At 41.4% G+C, this 27,359-nt stretch overlaps 1 protein-coding gene across 2 annotated transcripts in view; it reads right to left on the bottom strand.

The window, feature by feature from the left end:
• Window positions 1–231: 231 nt before the first annotated feature.
• The window catches only part of PTPN14 (protein tyrosine phosphatase non-receptor type 14), a 111,994-nt gene continuing 84,866 nt past the window's right edge, over window positions 232–27,359 (bottom strand). For both annotated transcript variants that reach the window (XM_082303344.1, XM_082303345.1), the window contains 8 exons: window positions 24,165–24,243; window positions 21,025–22,514; window positions 18,243–18,386; window positions 17,009–17,227; window positions 13,375–13,503; window positions 12,211–12,445; window positions 10,070–10,233; window positions 232–6,070 (listed from right to left, as the gene is read on the bottom strand). In XM_082303344.1, coding sequence (XP_082159470.1) covers window positions 5,942–6,070; window positions 10,070–10,233; window positions 12,211–12,445; window positions 13,375–13,503; window positions 17,009–17,227; window positions 18,243–18,386; window positions 21,025–22,514; window positions 24,165–24,243 — 2,589 coding nt within the window. In that variant the 3' untranslated portion in view covers window positions 232–5,941. The remainder of the gene's footprint in view (window positions 6,071–10,069; window positions 10,234–12,210; window positions 12,446–13,374; window positions 13,504–17,008; window positions 17,228–18,242; window positions 18,387–21,024; window positions 22,515–24,164; window positions 24,244–27,359) is intronic.

Below are 27,359 nucleotides of genomic sequence, written 5' to 3'. Positions count from 1 at the left end.
CAGCAAGTCTGTCCAGAGCCCAGACCACACTTCAACACCAAAGAATTGGATTAGCTGAACATGAGGCACCAGTGGGAGCCTTGCCCCTGTGAAACTTGGATTACTATTTACAGAAGGTTATTCAAAGCTCACTGTGGGCCTGGCTGTGCCTATCAGTTTAACATGGGAAACCAACTGAAGCAGTGTAGGTGCAAATACAAAACCCTTAAGCTGATATAGAAAAGAATACAAACATTGTTTTCCTTGAAAAAAAAAAGTTTTATTGTATACTGTGAATATGAAGGACAGATTTACCAAAAAAACCTTAGTGACTGAAGACATTCTCACATTTGCAAAAGCATATAAGAAACTATTTACACAAAGGCAGTGAAAGGGGTAAAAAAATTATTGCAGTCAATTAATGCTGATAGAACTTTTTATTATAAAAAGAGAAAGAAAAGAAACAGTGCAAAAATACTGTCAAAAGTAATCAGTTCTATACACAAGATAAAACTGACAAGCATAAGCTTATGTACTGATATGAATAATACATTAGAATATAAAATAGCATGCATAGATTTTTTTTAAAGGCTTTCAAATAGCATAGAATAGTTCTGCCATTCAGCCCTAACAGGAGGGAGTGGGGGCAGGAAGGGCACATAACTGATGTCCCATTTCTCTACAAAATGTGTACATACAATGAGATGGTGAGATTCAGATCACTGTTTTGTGCTAAACTGTCAGGTACAAAATTACAGAACAAATAGGAGGCATCAAAATACTGAAGTAAAACAGGACAGTAAAATCCAGTGACATAAACATGTTATCTCATTTAACACATTCCACACAATAACATATGGGAATATTACAGTCATCTGCATGTGTAAACTTTTTCCTTTGTAAAATAGCCAAAGAAAGGTACTTTACTAGTGAGGAAAATGTGTTCCATATGGAAAACAATCTCAACAGTCTAAACATCCTATTACCAGTGTTTCTGGCACTCAAGATTTGCTTTCTTTTGAAGACCAAGCAAAAGCAAGAAAATACTTTCATTTAACATACACAAAAAGGAAGCTCTTAGACATTACATCTATAAGTTGTGGAACTCACCAGCACAGGACATTGTGAAGGCCAGAGGAATAAATGGCTTCTAGAGAAAAGATAATGGGATTTGTGGAAGATGGATCCATCAGTAGGTACTACACAGAGTGAGCAGGATACAGCTTTGGCCTCAGGAAGCCCCTAAAGCAGGGGCCCAGAGGGGCTGAGAACCCTTTTCTATACACATCCCTATTTCTTTCTCAACTACCAGCCACTGTCTAACTCAGGGGGTGCCCCCCAACCTGACATGGAAATAGTTTGTGGGAAGCATTCCTCTTTTCTGCCTGTGTGCCTAATCAAGGAACACTACCCCTGAAATACCTGGAAATGACTGTCCAGCCACTGAGTCCTTACCCAGGTGAATCAGTGGCAGTCCTTCCCTTGCTGTTATATAGTGCTGGAATTCTCCAGTGGAAGCTGCAATTTATCACTTTACTGATAAATAGCTGATTTCCTGTTCACTCTCCAAAGGCAAAGTCTTGTTGTTAAAGCACATGGAAAACTCTCAGTGAGGGTGCACATAAAGCATGGGCAACAAAACTTCAAAGAAATGCCAGCCAGAAAAACAGCTGAGAGAAATCAATGCAACTGTAATCTAGGATACTCCAAGAACATTGAGTACATTTATTTACTTTTAATATTTATATAAACACTGCTATTTTTGAACTGTGCACTGTTTTTTCACAGTTTATTTATGGTTAATACCTCCATCTTGTTTGCCCCACAGCCATCTGTTCCCTTCCTCAAATCCCAACCCCTGCAAGGATGTATAACATCCTTCTCTCTAAAGACTTAGATGGCATCTATAGCTCCCTTAGCACCAGGTCCTACAAGAAAACCTCTCTAGAAGGCTAAGACCGAGCTGGGGACAATTGTATTTGGGGTTCTGGACTTGCAGCCTTTCTCTTATTGGCATCAAAACCTATCCCAAACTCCATATGCCTTGAAGTATACATCAGCAGCTTTATATTCATTTCTGTAGAAGAGTGGTCAAAGGCTGTTTTCACACAGTCCTTCCTTTCATGGCCAGCTCAGTAATTTGTTCCTGCAATGTGATGCAGCCTTTATTTCCTGAAGTGAGCGCCAGCCTAGCATTCTTTTTTCCACCAAGAGAAGCAACAAAATTTAACTCAGACCTCCCTCAGTGATGCATGAGAGCTGCTACAGAAGAGATCAGCCTGATGATTCCACTTTCTGAGCACACAGACCACAAACTGTTAGCGAGGCTGACAACAGCTAATTCAGTCATCATCTCCTCCCAGGAGACCAGCGGGAAGTCGGCTGTTGGAAATGCGGCATCGTCAGTAGCTGCTGAATTTTCCCTACAGATTTCTGTGCTGTATCCAAGTACAAGATTTCCCATCAGCATTTCTTTTAGAGTTGCTTGTGGACTACACAGACATAGCAGGTATTGGATCAAAAAAAGTAATGTCCTGGCTCACAATGACAATAGCTATTGAAGCACTTAGATTGGAAAAGAGTAAGTCTGTGTTTTGCCATTTGCATTTCTGTTTGTTTACAAGAAAGTAATCTAAAAAAAACCCAACTTTTGAAATCATGCAAATATTTAATAGTATTTGTAGCTGAGGCAGCTGATTTAAATAAGTAGAACAGAAATGCACTTCAATATACTTCAAGGACTGTGTTGGCAATAGGTTAAGTTCTCAGAGACGTGTCTCTTGCCAGCTAAAATTAGTTTAGGGAATTTTTGATAAGGCTGAGCACTTAGGATGCCTGTATACCTATACAGGAAAATGTTTGTGGGAACAAGCTTAATCTTTCCTCAGGTAGTTGAGGACAAGAGGTGCCAAAACAGGCCTTTGTAGGACCTGAAACAAGTAGGACCTCAGCAGCTGATGTCCTCCATCCTCCAGTGTGAACAGAAACAGGATCCCCACAGCACTGAGAAGTGTCACAACTCCACTGTCATCTCTCCCATCGAACAACGGGAGGCATGAAATGTTCAGACTGTAACCAAAAATCTGATGCCAGTACCTCAATATTATAGTTGGTAAGAGTTTAAATTAGAAAGGAAAAGGGTGTTAAATACAGATGAAGAGTGCACAAAAAGGGAAGTGGACACAATGGATTCCCAAGCCAGACTTACTCATCCACTGCAAGTTCTCTCTTGGAAAGCGTCAGGGAGTGTAGGTCAGACTGCAAGGTGGGTGCCCTGGGAGAAGACTGCTTGTGTCAAAATTCCTTTCATTGATGAATCATTGTGAGATTTTTCAATCCAGATTCCAAATGGATGAAACTGGTCTGAAATTACGGTTATGCTTTGATGTTAAAAAAACATCACAACAAACAGCAACTCCCAACTGTCCTTTTCTCCTCAAGGCTTCTGCTGTTTAAAAGTCTGCAGGACAGAAACTAAACAGCACTGTTGCTTTAAGACTCATGTGTTCATTCCTGCTATGACTAAGAAAATTGGATGCAAAATGCATTTTCCTGTCACTCCCTAAAGGTTAGGAAATACTGCCCAAGCAATTTTGGCCTGATAAAACTCCAACAGGTTCAAAGTGAGAAGGTTCATTTTTTCCCTTACAAAACTGTATCACATTTCAACCATAAAACATCAGCATGCTGAGGGCTGCTTGTAAGCTGGGGTGGAAAAGAACCTCTGAAGACATGCACCAGCCCAATTCACTTATGATATTAACCGATCTAGTCAAGATAAAATCTAGCAGGGAAAAATACATTGAAGTCAGATGAAAGGAAAAGTTTAAAATTACCGTTCTTTGACAATGAAAGGGAAAAAGTGACTCACATTGGCCTCTATCTACCATACCAGCCACATTAGGAGTTAATTGAAATGACTGTTTACTACATGGCCACTTATTTGGCTCATTAATAGGCACTGACTTAATTTGGAAAGGATTTTTAGTGCCTTTTTCTAATTAATGTTTTTCTAAGACACCTATGATGCATCTTTGCATAAAAAACATGTGCGTAATTTTCTTCCTTTCAAACACAGCTCTTCACACTCTCTTATGCAACAACTTTCCTGTGCTCGTTGTAGCAGCAGAAATACACATTTCAGCCAAGAGCAGCTGAATAATAAGACATAGGAACAGATTCTTTTCCCTCCTGATTTTCTACTTCTCATATCTAAGTGGAGCAATGGGACTTGACAGCTCTGAGTTCAAACTTAATTCATCATTAGGAAATTATTCAAAAAGTTATAACGAGATAACTAATTTAATACACTTTGCTTCAAGGTTTATTCCTTGGCTTTTTTCCCAGATATAAAGCATCTCTCTGCAATTATCATGCAGATGCTGCTGAAAAGACTTTAAATGGTTGCTGCTAATTTAACAAGAGATATGTTGGCACTGGCAGAAGAAATTAGAGGAAAACTGAAGTTGACTGAAAACTCAACTGATCCCTAAAAAGAACGTGGTCAAGGTATTACAGCAAAATAATTCCTCTCCATTTGTTGGGGGCTACAAGTCTTCACCAGAATCTTCATCACCTCATTAGGCCTGTATTGCAAAGTACCAAATCAACACAGTGCTGTTTTAAATATATTTGAGAAACATTCTGGTACAGAACCTTAGCTTCAGCTCCCCACTGATTTTAGTCCCTTTAGTGCTGAAATTACGAGTGCTTGTAGGCTAAGGTCTTTGTACATTGACCAGGGTTTGGAGGCGGGGATGCAACTGAAAAGCGACAATAGGATTAAAATATTGAAAGTATCTGGGGAAGGGATACTGAGAAAGGTGATTTCACCAAGACAAAGTAACTGCATTGCATCGTGTGCCCCGAGAGGCTGTGAAATCTTCACCCTTGAGAATTCTGAAACTGGATGTGACCATGAACAAGCCTATCCAAGTTTAAAGCTAGCAGTGGGGTGAGCGGGGCTGGGACCAGAGACTTCCAAGGCTCCTCTCTAGCCTGATTCATTCTCTAGCCATCCAATGATAGTTCACACGTGAAAACTAAGGCAGCTGGAGATGCCTAATTTAAATGAGATTCCTTTTCTACAGGAGGTGAGCCTCAAGGCAATAATACTTTCAGTGTAATTCATGAGAAGGTGCTTGATATGGCTTTTTTTCCAGATACATTTGGTTGAATATCCTCTGCTGTTCAACTCTCAGTCCACCAGTTATTGGAAAGACTCATTCACTGACTTCAGCCTGCTGTAGATCACTGCACTTCACCCTACATTGCTTCTTATGAATCCCTTCAAGGGCTGCACACAGCATCAGAAGGCCTCCTTTAAAAGATCCAGCATTGATTTTTCAAGGACTAATCTAAAACTGTAATTCTTGTGGAATTTGAATAGTATAGCACCCAAAACTCTCTGTCCTCACAATGTCCTGTGCTTGAGCCCTCTGTAACGTGCCCACTACACGTGAAGAAGCTCAGGTCTCCATGCTGTGCACCCTTACCTTCCATTCACACAGAGCAGTAGCTGACATCTAGCAGGTCTTGTTTTTACCAGGGAAGACACATACTGGGTCCAGAATGTCCTTACGTGAGAAAAAGCCCACTGCCAAATAACTGTAGGTTTCAGAAGCTGTGTAGCAAAATAAAAGCCAGCAAACTACCTTTACAAAGGATTGCCTTCCTTACAGACATGTTACAATGCAGACCAGCCATGTCAAATGTGGTTCACTTTGAAGGACACTATAAGTTTCATGAGTTATTAAAGTAATTCAGAAGTTATTCCAAGAAAAATAAATTATATCTTGTATAAAATAATCCACGGGAGACTAGTAAAGAACCATCATTCCTTACTTTCAAGACAACTTTAAAAAGTGCAATATATGCACACAGTGTTGTCCAGGCAGTTCCCCTTGTTCATCAGTAAGGTTCAGTCAGATCCACAATGCTGGGTCTGGGATGTTTGAAAAGATTAAATAAGTCTCGAGTTTTGCAGGAATTGTATGAGCACTTGGTAGACAAATTTGTACTGGGCTATGGTCTGGATCATAAACACTCTCTGCTCCCGCAGGTGTCTCAGCATCACAGGAACGTCCATCTTCTGTAAAGCAAAGGGAAAAAAAAAAAAGCATAAGGATCTGGGTTTATTAAATCAAACAATCACTGTCTCAAATATCAGTTATCTGACACAGGGAGCTATACTATAGGTTCCGTGGACAAAACTAAGTGTGCAGGCAAAGATACAGATCCTTTCACTAAAGGAGAAGGGAACTCACTGCCACCAAAAGATCCAGGGACTCCAACATCTGACTTCCCACAGTCAAGTGTATGTTAGCAAATAATGCTCCAGGAGAAATAGGTCTGTAAAGTGAAACAAAGACCCAGTATCCACAACATGTGTTTTGCAGACTCCAGGCCAGCATCAGTTTGTTGCCACCTTCTGAACATCCCCTGGGACACATTAGGGGTTCTCCAAGAAGGGATCTTCCAGCTTAGTTTCATCCAAAAGAAACTCACTCGTGTGCCCTGAAAATGCTCTGCAGCAGGAACTAAAGTAAGTAGGCAGAGATAAGGAGATCTACTGGGAAAGCACATCCCTAACCCCATCAAGCACACTGGGGCACAGACAGCCTGTAATGGTCTGAACTCAAAACCAAATGAGTTCTGTGAAACAGAGGCCCATGAGGTGAAGTGTTAGAAATCACTGCACATTTCATTAGGATGCTATCATCAGATTTCTGGCATTTAGGGAGCCAAAAACCTATTGTGTTTTATCTGTTACAACAGGTACACGAGGAGCTATTGAGAAGTTGTTGAGCCATGAAGCTCAGCCTGCCAGGCTCAAATTCAAACAGCGTGTTATGTGAGCCAAGCTGAGGGGCACAAACCTTCTATGGCAGCAGTAAATGTGAGCACTAAGATACATACTGGTTTTGAGGAAGTTCTTAAGCAGTTCAAGATATAAGACTAAAGAACAGCTACCCTATCAAGCAACATAAACTGCACTTTGTAATGCCCACTTGCCATTGCAGAAACACCAAGAGAAACTTAGCAAGTCTTTTGACTGAGATTGCTGCTAAGCCTTGGAGGCCCAACTGAGCATGGAATCTGCTTCCAGGCACATCTGAAGTTTCCTGGAAAGTTTAAAATAAAAGTCACGCTGCATATCCATTTCTGTCCATATATATAAAACTCAGAATCTCCATTCCATGTAAACAAGTATTAACTCATAGGCTATCACTTTCTGAAAACAAGGCCAAATATTCTGCCACATAGCCCAACAAGCTGTTATAAGAGGACATCTCTAGAGAGCCAACAAGTGTAAATATTTGGGATGAGTAATGCCATATTATTATCAAACAGGTGCAAAGAAAAATGGAAGCTCTTTCCAGTTAACTTGGTTAACTTGGAGAAAACCTCCCTGTGGACTCAGATGCTTATGAAAGCCACATGGTCCTTGCTGAGCAGAGTCATGGGGAACCTGATCTTACCTGAACAACTACAGCAAAAATGTAGGCCAGCTTTGACCTGCACATCATGTTTGTCCCTCAGCAGCTCATTGGTTTTTAGTAGGCACACTGTGTCCCATGCACCTCCTCAAAATGGAGATGGCTTTGCCTTATTTCAGAAATGGAAGAAAACCTCATCCTGCCTATTCAGCCTTGCTATTTATAGACAGCTTAGTATTTAATTCCAGGTAAGCAGAATCCCTAAAGTCACCTTCATTACAATGTACATATAAAATAAAAATTAAAAAAAAAAAAATATATATATATACACACACACCTAATGCTTTGCTAAGCTGGCACTTGCAAACAGATCAAACAAAAATGCTAACTCCTTTCTGCCTCCCAAAGTAAAGACCTCCCATGTGAAAGCATGCTGTAGATGCAATCATGAGTTAATGTCCCAGTGCCAAGTCTGGACTAAAAGTTGATAGAGCAGGTTCTCAATTACTTTCTCGTACTACGTGTCTACAGCAGTAAGGATGTAATGACGTGACATTTACATGCCATGCAGCAGTTACTGAAACTCTACCCCTGCAATGAGATACAGCTTTAGACTCAACCAGCCATTGCCCAGAAGCCACAGTGACTGAAGCTGTATAGAATTTGATTAAACATGGCTTTTTACCTAAATCTGAAACCTCAGGCTCAAGAGTTCTGGTTTTTGTTCCAGCACTGCTGCAGGCTTTCCAAAATAGTCTGTATCAAAATTTTCAAACTCTGATTTTCTCTCACTGCTAAAATGTTAATACATTTATTTGCTAGGACACTTCTGTGAAAACCAATTCCTAAGACTAAAACATTTTAAGTGATAAGTAATTTTATTTCAGGAAGAAACCCCAATCAATTCTACTATAAAATAAACAAATGAAAAGGAACCCCTCTGTGCAGAATCTGTCACAAACTGAAAACATGCTGTCAAGATTTTTAATCTTTTTTTAAAATTAGGTTTTAAAAAACCAAAAACATTAACTTGGTACAATCTAGAGAAACAAAACCCTTAATGAAAATTGTATTTAATGTTAATGATGATTTTCATTATTAATCAAGACAAAAGAATGCTTTAATTAAGGGACATCAGAGAAATCCTTTATTATTGAGCACTACCATCAGGACCTAGCGAAGTTCATGAAAACTCTTATGAATGATGTCAAGGCTGAACCTCATGCTTAGATGCTGAGGTGCTGCCTTTGCCAAAGCTACTCTTTGCCCAGTGGGTGACTTAAGTAAACCACAGACTGACTTCTGTAAACTGAGGTGGCCAGACGCTGTTGCACAACTTTTAGAGTTTGCTTCTGTGCACATACAGAGGATGCTGTAAAGCAGACATGGCTACACTGATGCTCACAAGCAATTCAGGGATGGCTTTTTTAACTCTCCAGCTTTCCTCTGGCATGCAGAAATTTCATGGCTGTTGTGTGAACAACAAAAGCAGTCACTTCCACATGCCAGTGCATAAGGAAAGTAAAGCAGGTTCAAGAGTCGGTGCCATTGCCCCACACCGGAGCAGCTACTGAGCAGCAGCCAGCACTGGGAGGCTGCTGGGTTCCCAAGACACATCGCTGTGGGCCCTTTCTTGGCCAAGCTACCTTCTCCTTTCCCTTTCTCCTCCAGCTGCCACCACCCCCCCAACACCTCCCACTGCCAATAAAAAGCAAGAAAACAGTGTCAGCTGTGACACAGATCTACGGGACACCTTCACCTTCGGTGTGGCCCAATCAGAGTTGGAGGAGGTTTGTCTCAGCTGATATGAGCCCAAGATCTCTAGGGATCTTGTAACTCCAGAATGATGAGTTGCTGGAGTCCTCAGTCTTCCCTGAACTCGCCCAGTGGCTGATTATTGGGAGGGGCAGATGATATATGTCTATTTGTCACTCTTTCTGCATTCTTATCTCTACAAGCAGCTTTGGTCTTTGAGCATTTTCTTTGGCAAGAGAAGCCCCTGGTTTCCATAGCTGTCATGAAAACTGTGTGGCACGTTGATAATCAAGATGTGATGTTCTTCCTAGACAGTTTCCCAGTGACAGATGAAAAGCAAGTTGCTACCCATGGTTACTCTACTGGGGCTCTTAACTCCAGACTGTGTTACTCGTAATGCTGGCTGCAAATCCTAAAGCCCTATTCCCCACCGGAATACATACATATACTTATCCTTAAAACACAGTTAAGTTTCAGTCCAGGTGAGATTACAGTCCCTACAGGAGTGAGGAAGGAGCCCGAGGAGAGAATTTAGAGAGCAGAAAACTTCGGTTAAAAGAGCAAGGACATTGTTCTCTAGCCTCTCTCAGGCAGTGCTTGTAAACACACTGTCTCTAGACTTTTAATTAAATACAGGTATGAATTAGACTAAATTCTTAAAAGAGAGAAGAAAGCCCTATCTTTGAATGTATTAAAATAATCCTAACAAAAAAACCCCCATAATATCAACTATACAGAAAACTACAGCAAGTAACCTGCCATGGGGAATCTCTGCCTGTCACATTGCTCACAGAGGTAGAGAAAGAAAGCACTTCAATGCCTTTTAATTTCAACCTCAGAAATGTAGCCAGATAGCCAAGGGACAAGCTCAGGGTTTGAAAACAAAGCTGACTTACTTCATTATGCTCCAAGCAGCCAATCATGAGTTCTGTTAGGATGACCACTCCAGTCCTCCCCACCCCTGCACTGCAGTGGACCACAATGGGAGGGTTGCAGGTGTTGCTGCTGTCCAGCACGCTGTTGGTGTGCCGACGCACCGACTGTATCTCCTCCAAGTAAGCTGCAAGAGAAAATGCAGGCAAGGATGCAAACATCTGCATGTCTAAATGTAAAATTTAGGGGGGGAGGGAGAGACAGGGGAGAATGTGAAAAAGTTATTCTCTGTCAAAGTGGCAATAATTTACATTTTTTACAGCATAATAATTATCTTGGCCAGGGTGCACTGAACAGCACTGCATCCAGCAAGTACCAGCTGGGTGTCAATTATTACTTGGGAGTCTGCTCCTTTAAATTAAATAGTTCTTTTAAAAAATTAAATTCTGTTTTCCCCCTTGCAAATCTCCAGGTCCCCTAAGCAGATGATTCTAGACATTACTTACAGCAATTCCTGCTATTAACAGGCTGGGATCAAAACAACAGCTAAGTCCCATTGAAACTACTGCCTGTCAAAGCCAGTATCAGATGGGAAGCGAGCATCCATCTGCCCTGTTCCCTCTCTTCCTTCTCCCTTCTAGACTGTGACAGAATCTCCCCCTCACTCTCTGCTCAGGCTTTGTTTCTCAATAGCTACAAGCCCTTCTGGGATACCACTGCTTTGTTTTCCCTGAAGCCATTTGTAGAAAGCTCAGGACTCAGGAACAGCTGCCTTGTGTGGCTGTCCTAGTGTCATTCAACACATCCTGCTGTCAGACCACTCTGAGAACCTCATGTGCTGGAAGCTCACTCAGCTTGCCAGCACTCCGAGTGGGAAGTGAGACCCGAGCTGCACTCTCCTGCTCTGACCCTTGGTGTCAGGGCACTGCAGCCCCAGCTGTCCTCTCCCCCCAGGCAGGATGGGGCTGGAGGCTTACCAACATCAGAAAAGCTGCATTTTAATGCACACAGGGAAACGGGACTCTAAGTGGTGGCAAACAATGGAAGAGAGGAAATGGGGATAGTTAGGTTCCAATTACTGCCATGCCCAACCACAGCAACTGGGGTTGGTAGGAGAAACAGAGTATGGAACAAATGAGGAATTGGGCAATAGCTTTTCCTTCAAGACAGATCCCTTGGCACTCCTTTGCTGAAACTGAAATGCCATTTTTTATTTTTTGCCTTGGTGACAGATCTGGGGAAAGGAGGATGCCCTACTTACATCAAGTGTGTACCATGCAAAGGAGAATGGATCACTAAAGGACTGTAGCTGTGGCAAGACTGAAGAGGAACTAATGGACCTTCCTGAGAGAGGACTTAGCTGCCACAGAACTGCAGCTGCAAAACTGTCAGGAACTAAGAGGGCAGGCATCTCCAACACATCAGTATACCATGTTCAGACTCCTTCAGTGGTAATTTAAAGATTCCTGCATTGTTCTCTACTGTAGTGCCAGAGATGTGTCTTAACTAATGGTTGAATTCCTATTACTTAATATGGGAGGGCTTATTACTTGGTAAGAAGCAGGAAGTGCTATCAACACATTACAGATCAATGAAATTGCTGTATTTTCAGAAATCCGTGAACCTGGACCATATGTAACTGGGCAGGCCCTTAAGCCTACCTGGGTAGGCTTAAGGGTACATGTGCTTACAAGGCTGGCAGTGAGCTCAGACTTACTGCAGGTGTGATAGAGCCCTCTGCTCTTTTGCAGAAAGAAAAACTGGAGAAGATGCACCATATTTCACTAGCAACTCATCATCTCTCACCCAGACCTCTCTAACCACATTTGTTTACAGCCTATTATCTCCTACACTCATTAGGGAAACAGCAGTAACTTTAACCGACAGATCAGCCAGCAGAAGTATCCTATTATTTAAAATTTCCTGAGTTTTTGGCACTGTTGCTTGGATTTTTCCTCCTGCTAATCACCTTAGCTCCTACCTCTTGAATCCCATTTTTTTTCCTCCAAATTGCAGCAAAGTACAACTTAGTTGAAGCCTGCATATGCCACAGCAACAACTATTTGATATCACTCCCAGCTGTAACTAGGTACAGTGAACTGAATCCAGTGTGAGCAATCTTTTTCTTGATGTATTTTATCATGCAAATGCAAGAAAATCTTACATAAAAAGCCTTGGACTTCTTCTGGACACCCATGGTCTGGCCAGTCAGTATACTGCAAATGCCACACTGTCCTCTCTTGTCCAGAGAGAAGATGCTTGACCTTCAGACCAGTAGTTGCAAAGCAGCCAGAGTCTGTGCGGAACTTGGTTGTCACCTTGAACTTCCCGTAAGTGGCTGAGCTGTGCTTAGAGCCCAGTTTAGGCCAGTAACGATGGCTCTTACTTCTTCCTCCCTCCTTAATAACAAAACAAGACAAAAAGCCGTTAGTTCCTGCAATTTTAATTCTCTACAAAGGGCATAAAACTCTGTGGATAAGCCAAGTATTCTTATTTTAAAGTACTACAAGAGCAAGGAGCATGCCACAAAGTAAAGAAAACACCCATTAAAACCTCTCAGCTATATAATATTTCTAAGTGTAAAACTACTTGAAGAACTGACTCTTGTCTCATGATGAAAGCCAGCTGCTGCCTACAATACCTTGGTAAATACTCTCCTCGTGGGGAAGCCTCTCTTAAATAGAAGGAGAATCTATTCAGCAGCTTCTAAGCGTCTGGTTTTGCTCAGGCTTGAGAACTGGACAGTGACTTGATGTGCTCTGCTACTCCCTGTGTTTGCTGAAAGCAACCAGGCATGAAGCCGAATGTGGTGTTAGTTAACAACGTGCCAGTTTTTACAACATAGCACATAGTTCTTGGATTACAATAGGAATAACTGTTTTGCTTGGCATAGGAATAAAAAGTTGTGGGGTGTTTTTGTTTGGGGTTTTTTTGGGTTTTTTTTTTACACGGACACTTCTATGGAAACAACAGCTCCTGGTCTCTTTTCAGCTGATAAGAGAGATGGTATGCAGAACTGGCCTTGGACGGTGTGGAAATCTCTGTCATTTTAACCAGGAGCAAGTTCACCACACATTCCAATGGAAACATCTTTGTTTGGGTTGGCCCAAGCAGGAGGAAGGAGGGCTCCTGCTTGTTTCGCTTTAGCACTTGCCAAGCTGAGTGTCAGAAAGTTAGGAAGTGTAGTATGAGAGCAGTACAGGCATATGTTCAAACAGAGCCAGAGGAAAACGGGATGTTGATAGAAAGAACAGGTTATTGGAGTGGGAAGTGATGATAACAGGAGATTTGCTCACATCAGAAAGAAGTATTCTGTGGTTCCACGTACCTCCTCAGCTGTGACCATGGCTATAACATTCACCCCCTGTTCCCACACCATCTGCCAGAAGTCATGGCATGTGTGTGGCAGGGGCCCTTGGGTAGCAATGTAGTGCCACTCCTCTCCACCTACAGTCACCTGGGAGAGAGGGAAAAAGAAACAACCAGTCAGGGCCCAAATTCTCAGCAGCGTCTGTGCCAGAACTGCCTTTTAAACAAAAGAGACTACAGTGAAATCTTTACTTCTTTGTTCTTCTACTTTTGTTCAGAATTATGAACAAAAATCATCCTCTTGATAAGAGCAAATCTGACAAAACATAACCTTCAGTGTTTCCACATCCTGTCTTGATGCCCATAAACAAAGCTTTGGCCTAAATGCTGTCTATCTTTCTTGCCATTGCATCTGGATCATACAGATGAAAAGAAAACCAAACAAAAAACCAAAGCAGCAACCAACCAAACAAAAAAAATTGGGGATTTTTTTGAGGCCCTGTGTCTGATATGGCTTAAGTACAAATAAGCAGCTGACTGACACCCCTGGGCTTGGTGACAGACCAAGAATGAAAGAAAAGCTAAGGACCAGAGGAGGTGCCTACATGCATTAAAAAGGCATTCCCCTGCTGCAAATTAACACAGGGTAGGTGCAGAATGCCTGAACACAAATGACAACTGTGCCTGACAGGCTAAAGGCCTCTGCTGGTTCAGACTGCCCTCAATTATTTTCCATTCAGGCAAAAAGTGATTTATTAAACAGCCTCTTCCTACACTGGTCACTGCTGAAGATGCAGCTATGCCCAGACGCTGCACACAGCAGAGCTTGACAGGCCTGTTGCCAGTTAGAGATGAGATCCAGACAGGCTTCATTTCAAGTTACTCTTCCTCACTTGTCTTGGGTTTTTCAGTTCAGAACCTAAAAACTACCATAAAGTAAATCCAGTAAACTGGCTACATTAAATGGCTTTCAAACACCATGAGAAATTTAAATTATCCAAAGCTGTAGTCATGTAAATCTATTTCCCAATACACAACTGGTTTACGAACCACATCTTACAGAAATACTTGTGTATTTGCATGACATGTAATGAAATTCTTTTCAAAGTATTAACACACAGATTTACACACTGTAAATTCTGTAGTGCCCTCAACAGAGCCAGCATTACATTGCACTTAGCCAGTATAAAACACAGCTTCATTTAACTGATAGAGGCAGTTAAAAAAAAAAAATCACTTGTGTATAAAAAAATCGTAATTTTATGACACATAATTTGCTATACATCAGGAAAGGCTTACAAAAAAAAATTTTTAACATTTTACGTAAAAAGCCGAAGTGCTTTTAGAACTACTACATATCATTTCAAAAATATGCTTACCAGCAGAACCAGATGAACTAATTTTGGAAAGTTGAAATATTTTTCCTTCTCAGGCTAAGGCCTCCTAATTCTGTTTATTAGCCCAGAGCCACTTCTCCCAAAGTTATAAATCCCAGAGAAGAAGATTTACAACAAAAATGCTGACACATCCATAAATATCAACGTACTGGCAGACAACGCTACAAGGAACAATCAATAACTCTGACAGGTTCAACCATACACTGTGTTTGAGGTACAAATCTTTGAATACATTTTCAGAAATAGAATCAATGTACTTGTTAGTCAAACAACTGTTTATTAAGCTGAGATGCTTGGGGTTTTACACCTGTAAATAACATAGTTTTTGTATGACAACAAGTTTCTCACTTCACTGAAAACTGTTCAACCCTGTACATCAACTCCTTTTCTTTATTTCATACTATGCAGCATTTTCTTTTTTGAATGATGGTTAAAAACTGCACGACTAAAGCAGGCAGACTTCTCAAGTTCTTGTACTAGATGGGAATTAATACAAACTCTCAGCCCTAAACAGCATCCTGCACTTGGACTAATGGTCTGCAGCCATGAGTGCTAGTACAGTGTTACTGAGCTTTCTAAGTCAATACTGACCTGGCCCAAACAGTCAGATGAAGTGCTCTTAAGAACCTTTTTGCTTAATCCATAAATTTAATTACAATTTTTCTCTTTGGTATAGATGATGATCTTTGCATCTAACAGCAACAATCCATGGTAAATAAGCAGAGAATTATTGTAAAACTGCAGTGCTTGCAGACCAAGCAGTGGGAGCTGGAATCCTCCAGGCATGGATCTTATCAGGATGACAGAGGAGTCTTCTTTGTCTACTGACTTCTGGTCCAAATATCCAGCCTCCTGGCACATGACATGAAAGGCCCATAAATAGTCTGAAGGGAATAGGATGCCTGGAATGTTTACTGCATTCTAATGCCCTAACTGCAGGAAATTAAAAATTAAATATTGGGCTGAAAACACAGACACACAGTGTGCTGCTGAGGTAAATTTCACAGATGCAATTTCACCTTCTAAGCAAAAGCACATCTGCTTGGCTTCTGAAAGCGCTGCTCCGAGTGCAGGAGGAAAACCCTGCCAAGGCCCTCTGTCAGGCATCAAAACACTGCTGCCTGTTCCTGGGTGCTCTATGGACACAAGATGTGTCTGTGTCCAACAGCGACACACAAGATAAAATGTGGACTCAAAATTAGCCAGGGAAAATGGCATCATTTAGGAATATCTTTTTTTTTTTTTTCCCCTCCACCTAATTTGTAGGTGGAAAATTCTGGGCTCAGAAATTCATCATCATAGCAATGTCTGATTATGCTAAAACTCAGTATCTGCTTCCTACCAGGCTATGCAGAAAAGTGATAAACTGCCTGGATCCTGGTTCAGAAATTGTTTTGGACCACCAGGATTTAACACTGTAAATCACAGCCAAGGCCACCAAGAGTCTTTAAACTTTTAAAAGGATTTTACTCAAGGAAAATATTAATTTAACAGGATGTTTTATTAATTATTTTTGAATTATTTCTTTTTAATTTGGATTTTGACAATGAGAAAACACAGACAACCCTCTCTTACAACAGAATCTGTCATCTGATGCAGGCAATTTCTGTTACTTCTCTCAGGGTACAGTAAAAGCCAACAGAGGACTTTGCAAATACTGCTGGAAGCTTAAAGAAAAACAAACATCTGCAGTCACTGGAGCATAGTTCACTGTTGAAACTGACCATGCTTGTAAATACAGTCAGATCATATCTTTAATTATTTCTATATTGAATTAACATGAAATCTGAAGTTTCTTGTTAAAAACATGACTTGAAACATGGAAGTTCAATGCAGTTTCCAGTCAGAGATGCAGGGATCTTATTAGTAAGGTCAGTCCATACTTAAAAAAATTTCTTTCTCACTCTGCAGGTATTGTGGCTGATCTAATGCACTTTCACGAGGTTTAATAAACATGGCACCTCTTCCTACACTAACCAATAGAGCCATTCCACAACAAGCTGGCAGAGGTAGGCACAAAAAAGCCAGGATGCCTCTCTAAAATGACTTCCCAGTCTCCAGCAGTTAAATCAACTTATGCATGTTAGTCGATAGGGGACTTCAGAGATGCCCATGGTGACACACAAAGGTATAATGATGCATCCTAAACCTTTTCAGAAGCTCCAAAGGTAAGGAAAATGCTGCTGTGCAGCCAGAAATGCAAACAAAGCTTTAGCACACCTTCATTTGCCAAGCAAAACTCAAGCAGGCTTTTACCTTGATGTGTGAAGCATTGATGTAGCCTGTGTTATTTTCTTTGGTCGGCACCAGCTCCACTCGGTTCTCCTCATAAGGAATGACCTCTCTGATGCGGTTGCGCTCCGTGTTTTCAGGCAGGGCAGCAGTGGTGAAGATCCCATCTGCCTTTTTCTTTGGAATCTGCTCATACTCTGTAAACACCATCCCCTCTTCCAGCTTCCTCTTGAAGATTTTGCACTAGGATTTAACAAAAAGGAACACCAACCCATTAATGCTTCTGGGAAGAACATTTACCACTAGACCCATCCATCCATTCTTTGAATTCCAATACACAGCCATAGCATTCTCTCACTCACTCCTTCTGCAGTTATCTGAGGAAGTATTACACACTTATTTCTACCAAATGAAACCACAGGCAAATTTTTCAGTTTTACATTCCACCTCCACATTCTTGAAGGCTGATAGCATAAAAAGCAAACCTGTGCTAAATAATCTTGGTTCAGTAAGAATTCGAGTACGAATACACAATTTCAACATAATAGATATTTTAATTTTTTTTTTCCGGAAGAAGATTGTACTGCAAGAAGTGTGATGGGGCCCACATGTTCAAAATACTGCCTAACTCACAAGGATGCAATGTCTGTGGTTGAACACAACCCCACATACTGACAGGTGGAGGTGAAGTGCTGCTCCCTGAGTATCAGACAACACAAGGTTGCAAAATTCTATCCAGAAAACCAGAAAGATTTTTTGCAAATTTGCTTCTCAAATCTTAAGAGCAGCAACTGTTTTTAATTTCTGAAATTCCATATACACGCACGCACTCGTGTGTGCAGACATCAAGAGGCAAACAACTTCTTTTTTTTAAATTTAATCCCATTAGAGACATTAACCAAACTCCTCAGCTGTATCAGAACAAGAAAGACAGTATCTATGGGTGAGCACTGCAGAACTTCGCCTGACCAAGTGAAAAATGTGCTAAGTGTTAGATTTACAGATTGATCTTGTACGACATTGTACAGTCAGGTGAAACAGAGAAGAGCCTCCATTTTCACTGACTTCAGTAAATGTTCAAGACATTTAATGCTTTGCCTCCATTCAAAGACATACCAGTGTTAGCCACAGACCTTTTGCATTAATGGCTCTGAAAACTTTTAAGAGAACATTTTTTCACATTTTAAATCAAATTTTAGATACTTCATGCTGCTGGGAACAAAGGGAACAAGCAACATTTCACGAGGCTCCATCTTACCCTCTCATCCATTGGCACCTTGGCAACTTCATCCTGGCTGTCCTCCGGCACTGGAACCCTAGCAACTGACAGTCCGTTCAGTGCTGCCAACATCAAGGGCCTCTTCTGGGCCTCCAGGCCTGCCATCTTCTGCTTTTCTAGATTCTTTTGGCAAGAAAAGGCACGTTTTCATCTCTGTGTGATTATTTATAATGCCAGTAAAATGCTGGAATGTTTTTTTAATCTCCAAAATCTGCAACTCTCTGGCCAAGGAATGCAGATGATCACCATTAGCATCGTAAATTCAAATACAACCTCTATTCTTCCTGTTATTCCTCAAAGGCCTGCTCCTACATGAGCACAGAATTTTAATTTCAAAGAAGCAATCCCAGCACGTAACACAGTTTACACGCTACTAATACAGTCTCAAGCATTTTCCTGCAGACATTATTCTGAATGCAGGACACAGAAAGCATCACCCTGTTACGTTAAAGTAGCACTACCAAAGCCAAGATACCTGGGGCATCTTTTAAAAAGCAGTAATTTCAATCTATAACAAGCACTAAAACACAGGCCATTGTTTCTCTTCTGTGATGGTAATACTTAAAATGAGGAGTCTTCTGATGCACTCAGCTTTTATGGTGATTCAAACAGCACCCATGATATATTTTGCACTAAAAACTGAGCTTGCATGTCCCAGAAACTGAATGCAACAGCAGCCAGGGAGGGATATTATTCATCATATTCATGAATCATAATATGGTATGGAGAACCAGAGCATGAATTTTAAATTCATCCTGCTGCCCCCTCCTTATGCCACTGGGAGCTGAAGCATCAAAAAAGACAGAGCATCTCCAGAAGTACCCAAATTAGGAATATTTTATTCCATTTCCTTAACAGCTCTTTCTGCTGGATTTGGAAGGAGGGATAAGCAGAAGGGGTGCCTGGTTCTCAGCACACATATGGAAGCTGTGGTCACCAGATGGGCCAAGCTCAGCTCCTAGAAACACACTACTGAACCTGAATGCCCTCAGACATACGTAAATGGCTTGATTTTTCAAAAGCTTGTGAGCTTTTTCCTCACCACTGGGTTCCTCCAGAGCACTAAGCAAAAAAACAAACATCCAAACCACTCTGGCTTCTTTTTATACTTCCAGAAAGCAGGAAATGCAAGTATTTTTCCTTTGTTTGGGAATGTTATTTTTATTACTTCAAAGGTGAAAGAGAAGAAAGTCTGTGCTTAACAGGTCAAGGTCACCAAATTACCATTAATGTAACACCTGATTTCTGTGACAAAAGGAAGGTCCCCACATGTCAAGATTCCTGATCTAGGAATCTTGACTGAAACCACCTTCAAAGCTTAACGCTAAGGCTACCCCTTTACTTTCAAAACAACAACAGAAAAAGGGACCTTTTGACCAAAGTGATCTGAATGGCTATTGCAGAGGAAGAATATTCAAACATCTAAGTTCACTTCCCACCTTCATTTCCATCCTAAAATCCTGTAGGCTCCAGCTTTTCACTAATTTTTCTTTCCTCAGAAGATCAAAAGTGCATATGCATGCTTATTGCTATGTCTATTCATTAATGAAAAATTATGTTTTATAGTCAAGTATCTATTTTACATTAAAGTTTTAATTTAAATTTAAAGTTCAGGAGTTGGCAAGGACTAAATTCAGTCTCCATGTTGCAATTTAGTAGCTCAGGCTTTATTGCTAACAATTACATCAGCACAAGGATGCCCAATGGACAAGAATAACATTCAGAAAACTTCTTTGAATATACAGTAGTATTTAAATCTAGCAAGTTATTGATCTTGTACAGTACAAACTCTTTTCTGCTTTGGACCATTTAGGTGCTTTATTAATTTGTTTCAGGAATTGTTTTTGTTTCAGACCTCAGTGCTGAAAACAAGAACTACAGCATACACTTTGCTTTCTGTGACTGCATCTGTACTGCCCACAGCACTAGAGCAGCTACATATGTAGGTCACTAAGTGATAAGCACCCCTCATATTTCTGTCATTGCCTTTAAATACTTCTTATTTTAAATTCATTGCAAGTTTAACAGAACCCTATTTCTCATACTTGAATGCATTTTTAAAAAAAATAAACAATCCAGATGCTCAACCACACAGCCTCTACATCTGCTGCTTCTCTATTTAGATATCCGGTTCCTCAGTTACTGGCAAAACCAACAATCCATACTCTAGAGCTACCAGGGTTTTATTCAGACAACTATGTTACATAAAGAGGCAGGAAATGGAATTAAAGATTGTTTGCAAAAAATCCTGAGTTGCCATTATTATGTGATACTTCACGTGACATCCTTGCAAAGGAGGAATAAAACATCAGTGCCAAAAACACAACCTCCCACCCATCTCAGCAAACACATTCCAGACTCGCCCTGCCCTCAAATCCTGAAGGGAAGCAGGCATCAAGGGGGGCTTTGCCATCAGCCTCCTCGTCCCTGGCTGCATGCCCTGCCACCTACCTCCAGCCAGCACTGCTGCCAGGGTGGTGGCATCCTCAGCTGGGTCAGACACAGGTCTGGCCAGCAGCCAAAGAGCCACAGCTGAGGAAACAGACAAGCCCAAGCAGTGCATGGGATCAGCCCCCTTGAAGGCCCACAAAACCAAATTGTATGTGGCACTTAATATCACATTTCCCAACTTTAAGCAAATCCACAGCTTCCCACCCACATGTTCCCCAGAGCTTACTGACCCAACAGTTTTATGATACGGAAGTTGACCTGTGTGATTACTAATTTCCAAGAAGCCACTGCAACAGAGGAAGGCACTTACCCTCATCATGATCTCTCTTTCTATAATGCTGTCCTCGATAGAAAACATTTCTGACACGGGCCTTTCCTTGACCGGTTCTTTCTTGACCCGCTCCTTCACGCTGGTGAGGTCAGGCTCTGAGATAGAGGGCCCCAGGGAAGACCCATTTATTGCCACTTGATCAGTTCGAGAGACACTGATGGCTTTGGAAGGCCCTGGCCTCATGGCCTTAGCCCTGGCTACAGCCACAGAAATGCTAATGTGGTCCTGCCTCAGTGCTCCGTTGCTGACACTTTTACGAGGCCCAGGATACTCTGGAGGAGGTTTATTTGGTATTCTAGCCAAGGCAGCTTGCAGCTGAGCACTGTACTCCATGTTCTCATGGAGGGCTGTTATCTGAGACACAGATTCTTGGGTTTCTTCCTCCTCTTCGCTTTCACTGCTGTGTATCAGCATTGTGGCATCAGAAAATGTCTTTTTGTGGTGGTAATGAGGAACTTGCTGAACCTCGTGCCCCATCTGAACCGACTCTTCCGGCTGCACCTGCTCCCGCAAAGTGTTCCTGCGTGGCAGAGGGGCGTTCAAAGTTTTTAAGGCCATGGCTTCTATCCCACGCACCATATTGCTGATGACCTCCAGGCTGTGGCGCTTGTTCACCGCCGCGTGATGCTTCACGGCCATGAGGGGCTCGCTGACCTCCTGCAGTGACTGCCGCACCACCGGCGAGCTGTCCTCCTGGAAGGTTTTCACCGAGAGCTGGACCTTACGAGTGACCAAGTCAGGGCTGCTGCCGCTGACGTACTTGTGCCGGTGGCTGGCCAGGTCGGGCGTGCTGGTGGCCGGACGCGGGCGTGGGTATGGAGGCGGGGGTCTGAAGAGATAGTTCTTTAACATGTGGGCAGTGTTGTAGCTCTGGCTGCTCTGCAGCTGCATGTTGGCAAGTTCTGGGGTGCTGACCGTGTGGGATATGGCACTGGCTGCTGTCTTATTCTGAGCAGCATTGTTAGGGTTCATTTGGTCAGATGGGGCCACAGGCTTGTTATAGCCACCCCCCTGGGGCCCGTAGGTGATCGTGTAAGGGTGCCTCTCTCGAATCTCAGGCTGGCTGTAAACTAGGTCTTCCGGCTGGTTATAAGCATGTGTGTTTCCAATATTGAGATTCCTCAAAGACTGACTTTGGCTATCCATCTGGATCACCCCTCTCTTCATTTGCCTCATGACAGTTTCATAATCTGGAGTTGGCCTGTAAGATGGGACAATGATTGCACTATGTCTGTGGCTGGGGATGTAGTCTGCTCTCATGATGTCGCTTCCCGGGATGCTCAGATTTGAGGACATTGGAGATGCCTGGATGAAGTTCTGTGAGCGATTGAGAGAGTTCATGCTGTGGGCACTGCATACACTCCCATTGGGTCCATTACCATTCAAGTAGCTGAAGTCCATTGGACACCTATCCAAACTGGTCTGAGACCTACAGTAGAAAGTTTCTTCATTTCCATGGAAAATGCTATCTGTGTAGAGCAGAGAGAGAAATGTTGACAATTTTAACCCACAAGGACTCATCCATTGTTAACAAAACTTCAAATGCAGTCTGCACCAGTGAGTACAGAGACAGCTTAGTGCACAAGTGCAGGGAACATTCGGTCTTGGGAGCATCCTTGAGCCACTGAAATAGAACTAAAGCAAAGCTACTAACATAAACACTCCCAACACTTAGCAAAATATGGTAGTAGTTCAGATCCTTGTGGGAAACATGAAAAAGGAAAGAGAGGAAGTGTTTTTGCCTGAGGTGGCAGGGAAGAATAAAGGGGCATCTCCTCCCTCAGCATCATGGAAGGGTTGACTGCTGCTGACACCTTAAAACTCCAGCGCTGCGAGCATACAGTTGACCTGAAAAATTCTCTTGTCTCTTCTGTTGATACACAGCTGTCTGAGATTCATAGTAGCAGAGGACTGTGAAATTGGAAATCCTACTTTAGACCAATCAACAGTTTTGAGGATCTGAAGTATGACACAGCTGGGTGATCAAAGCCCAGGGAAAAAAAAAAAAAAAACCCCAAATAACAAACCACCCTACAGATGCACTATAGAATGTTAAATACTTCAGCAAAGCATATCTTTGCTGAAATCAAGACAGTAAAGACCATATCCCTGGGTCACAACTTTAATGCAAGACTCTCTCTGCTGAAAATCTTGTAAGAAAAAAGTAACAGCTCCCCAAACTCAGAAATCAGCTAGTTCTTTGAAAATATAGAAAAGTCTGTTGTAAACCTAAGGGAACTTGACAATTCTTCTAAAATTGAGAATATTCTTCACAGCCTCACCTTCACAATAAACCAGTAGTAGCCACTAAGTCACATCTACTGTATGCAAGGAACTCTGCTGAATGGCTCCTTTCAAAACCTATCAAATTCTACCTTAAAAATAGTCAGATCCCACAACCTGAAAACGCTAACAGGTGTGACTGAGAGTTCCTCTGCTTGTGAGAGCACTTCAGCTGTACCTCTCATGAACTGCAAAGAACAGCCTAACAGACCTGGCTATGTGTATTCCAAAAGGTGGGGTGGTTAAGGGTGTGAGACTGAAGGTGTTTAGGAGCTGGGCTCCATTCCCAGATTTGATCAAAGTAACCTGGCACAACCTCTTAAAGAATTTATTTGTCAAACATGGGCGAAAAAATAGTTAACCCTCCTTGTGTCCATAAGGCTAACAACACAGGCAGATGGTGGTGAAAAATTAGCAGAAAAGATTGTCTACAGACACAGTTTCATGGACAGAACATTATGATTTCTCCTACAATAAAAGCTTTTTGCTGTCTCCTTTTTCCTCACTCTGTTTCTCTCCCTGGCCCCAGCTGGCACTGCCTTTGAGTACAGCCATCATACTCCCTTTAGAAATTATTTTTTCAGCTCACTGAACTGGAATACCAAGTTTAAGGTCCATATAATCATACACAGATATTTTAAGGAAATTTGAAAACTGAAATTGGACTTGAAACAGAAGACTTACTGCAACATTAACTATAAAACTGCTAGTTCTCCTGCAGCAGCAGCTCCCATTTGACCATGATGGCATTATAAATCTAGACATAAAGCTTAGGAGCTGCTTTGAATACACATAAAATCGAAGTACATTAAAGGCAAAATATATGCTCTAAGTACCTTGTGAATTATGTGTTTCAGTGTAGTGTTCTCCACATTGGACATGCATAGGAGGCAGTATAAAAGGATGTTGTCTTGGCTGAAATAAAAGAACAAGGGGAAAAAAAAAGTATTAGAACTTCATTTGCTACAATTTTTGCAACTGAAACAGGAAAATGGTTCTATGCCCTTTCCACTGAATACTGCTCTTTCTTACCCAGCCAAAGACACGTCTTGGCAGTTCCTTATGGAACAGAGAATAACTTTTTGTAAATTGCTTGCTAAATTTTTTTACAGAGCCCAAAGCTGACCAGTTAAGACTCCTTTAAGCTCAACCACTTCAGAAAACAACATCCACAATTTCAGCTCTTTTAAAATTCTTCACATTTTCATTAAAAGCCCTTGGCCTTGAAGAATTAAATCCAAACAAAACAGACACCTAATCGGGACAAAAGCAGAAATGGAACAAATTCAAGGACTTAGGACACTGTTACACAAGCAATAGGCTTAAAATAACTCTGTAAATTACATGAACATTGAATTCCTTAGATAATAAATTCGAGTTTACTCCAATAATCTGCAATGAAACAAATTTTTTAATGCAAGTCTCAGAGGGGGCAATTCAGCATGAAATCAGCAGGATCATTTCAGGAAGAATAAATCAGAGCTGATGCCATATTCCCCAGCTTTGTCCCTTGGTAAACTGACCTGTTTTGCAATTCTACTTTGCCACCTGCACTGCAATGTCCTGTCTGGTGTCACTGAGCAAAGTTTATGAAAACATATTTCAATACATGAAGTAAGCAGAAGGACAAGGAAGACACTCCTGTCTCATGAATGTGTCTTCCTTAACAGCAGAATAAGGACTTTTCCTCCAGGCTGATTCAAGTAGTTCAAACTATTAAGGAATACTGTGGATGCCCAAGGCAAAAAACCCCACATAATCTGCCTTTGTGTGCACACGCACCAAATGAGCACCATGCAAGTTTGCTAGTGAAGAGGGGGTGGGAAAGAAGCAAGATTTACATTTTCTATGTAAGTGGTGAGAAGGAATGAGAATCAAAGATACTCAGTAGGAATTCTTGCATACAAAATAGCTGTGTTAATCCAGAGCTGGAAAACAACAACAAGTATTTCTGCTACAAGAATTACTTCCAAAGGTGTAAAACCCTAGCTCACTGAACAACCTGGGCCAAGGAGACTGCTGTTGACAACCTTAGGAGGAGCTGAGGCTGGAACTAACCAAGATGCTGGAAAGCCTAACAAATGGAGGGAAAAGTGAAAGGAAAGAGAATTGACTTCTACTAGGAATGTGTATACATCTGGAGCAGACAGTTTTCTTTGTGATAGATGTTATGAAAGGTATCTGCAAGAAATTTGGAATTTTTCTTTTTAAGGCCCATCTGCCTCTTTCGACAAAAGAGAACCCTGAGGTCTGCAGAACAACAATATCCAAATTAACGAGCACTTGGATTTTTTTAAAGTCAGGTAATTAAACATACCATTATATTAAGATCTCCTACACTGAGGGGGCTTTTCTGGAAAACCAACATTGCTGGGTGGTCTGACAGGAGAAAGAGACAGCAGAAACCATGCCAAAACCATATAAAGGGTCTTGATCTGAAAGTAAAGAACATGATCCCTAGTGAAGTGGCAGAGCCTCACCCCAAAGATTCCACTTCACTTCCCATTCCTGCCAACTGATTTATTACTAAACAAGACAAATGAATAGGTAGGTGTATGAAGGTATGTGCAGTGCAGACAACAGTCAGGAGGGCTGCTTTTTTTTTCCTTCCAAAGAGAACTGTTCCAACAAGTTCACAGAACAATTATGAAAAAGGCAGCTGAAAGTTCACCGTGAGCAGCCAGCAGCCTAGTGCACTTTTCAATTGATGACCCTGCATTCTTCCTCTTGATCTGCCTGAGACTTTGGGGTTTTAAAACTCGTTGCATGCTTATGTTCAAAACAAAGTGGCAGCAGGATTTGTTTTTTTCTTTTGAAAGGGCAGCTCTCCATTTTTCATATATAATATAGAAAAGACTTTTCCCCCTCGTGATATAACAGAGGCCCTAGCATCAAAATGCAAAGTGCAGTTCATTTCTTCACCTTCAGTTTTTCATAGTCATTTCCAGGGATCAAACTCATAGATACCAAAAATACTGTAAATATGCCTCTCAGAAAATGTGATACACAGCCTGTGTACCGCATCCTGACACCTCAGAAACAAGCTACAAATGGAAAGACAAAGAAATCTGGAGGCAGCTACAGCAGCTTTCCTGCCAGTGGCTGGGAAACACAGAGTGCAACTTTTAGATCTAATGGACTGTAAACACATACACAGGAAAATAATCTCTGTCGGAATCTGCAGAGATAAAGCTGTCCTAATATCACTACCTGCTTAAGCTTAATTTTGGAACACTTTCACAAGCTGTAATGACGCTGTGGGGAAATGTCAAGAAAACACTTGCCCACATCAGTATTCTGCCATGCAGCAATCGGGTTATGGACTTTTCACTCTGGAAAGGTCTACAAAGTAGGTATTAACCTATATCACACACGAAAACTGGCAACCTGCATAGAGATAATATTGCCCTCTGTCTAAGGAACCAGCAGTGCTACTGTTACAGAAATTAAGAATCTGTTAAATAAGATTAAAAAATACTGACATGCTAGATGTTAAAATTTAATCCAAAAAGAGTTTCTTTAGAACTGATGGGAGGAAAAAAGACCTCACACATTGTTGGGGTTTTTTTTGGAAATATTTCAGGAAAAAATTACCCAGTTTTGTCAGATTTATAGTGTTTCTGGAGATTAGTTAAATGGAAATAAATACAATTTAGGAAGAACTCTGAATCACAATCCTGACTGATTCTAACAGTTTAACTTAAATTAACAGTAACTTCACACATAAAATAGGATCCTAACCCAAGAAGCTGGTAAATTGTAAGCAGTCTTTAAACAAAAACATGAGGATTGAAGAAATGTGAAACATAACATTATGTAATGACTAGGTTTTGATGCATACAGCACAAGACACTTCAAATTCTTTCTAGAGGATTATTTTCTCTACATATTGAAATAACCTCAATCCAGCAGAAAAGATGCCCAGTTTCTCCAGGGCAAATAAAAATATAATGCCTTGAAGACTGTAATTTTTACTACTCAGTGGCAATATTATCCAGTTAAACTAATCAATCCGGGCAGTAACACCCTTG

Source organism: Coloeus monedula (genome assembly GCF_965178545.1).
Source record: "Coloeus monedula genome assembly, chromosome: 2".
NCBI classification, from domain to species: Eukaryota; Metazoa; Chordata; class Aves; order Passeriformes; family Corvidae; genus Coloeus; species Coloeus monedula.
Note: the sequence above shows the minus strand (reverse complement) of the source record. Positions and strands in the feature narration are given on the sequence as shown.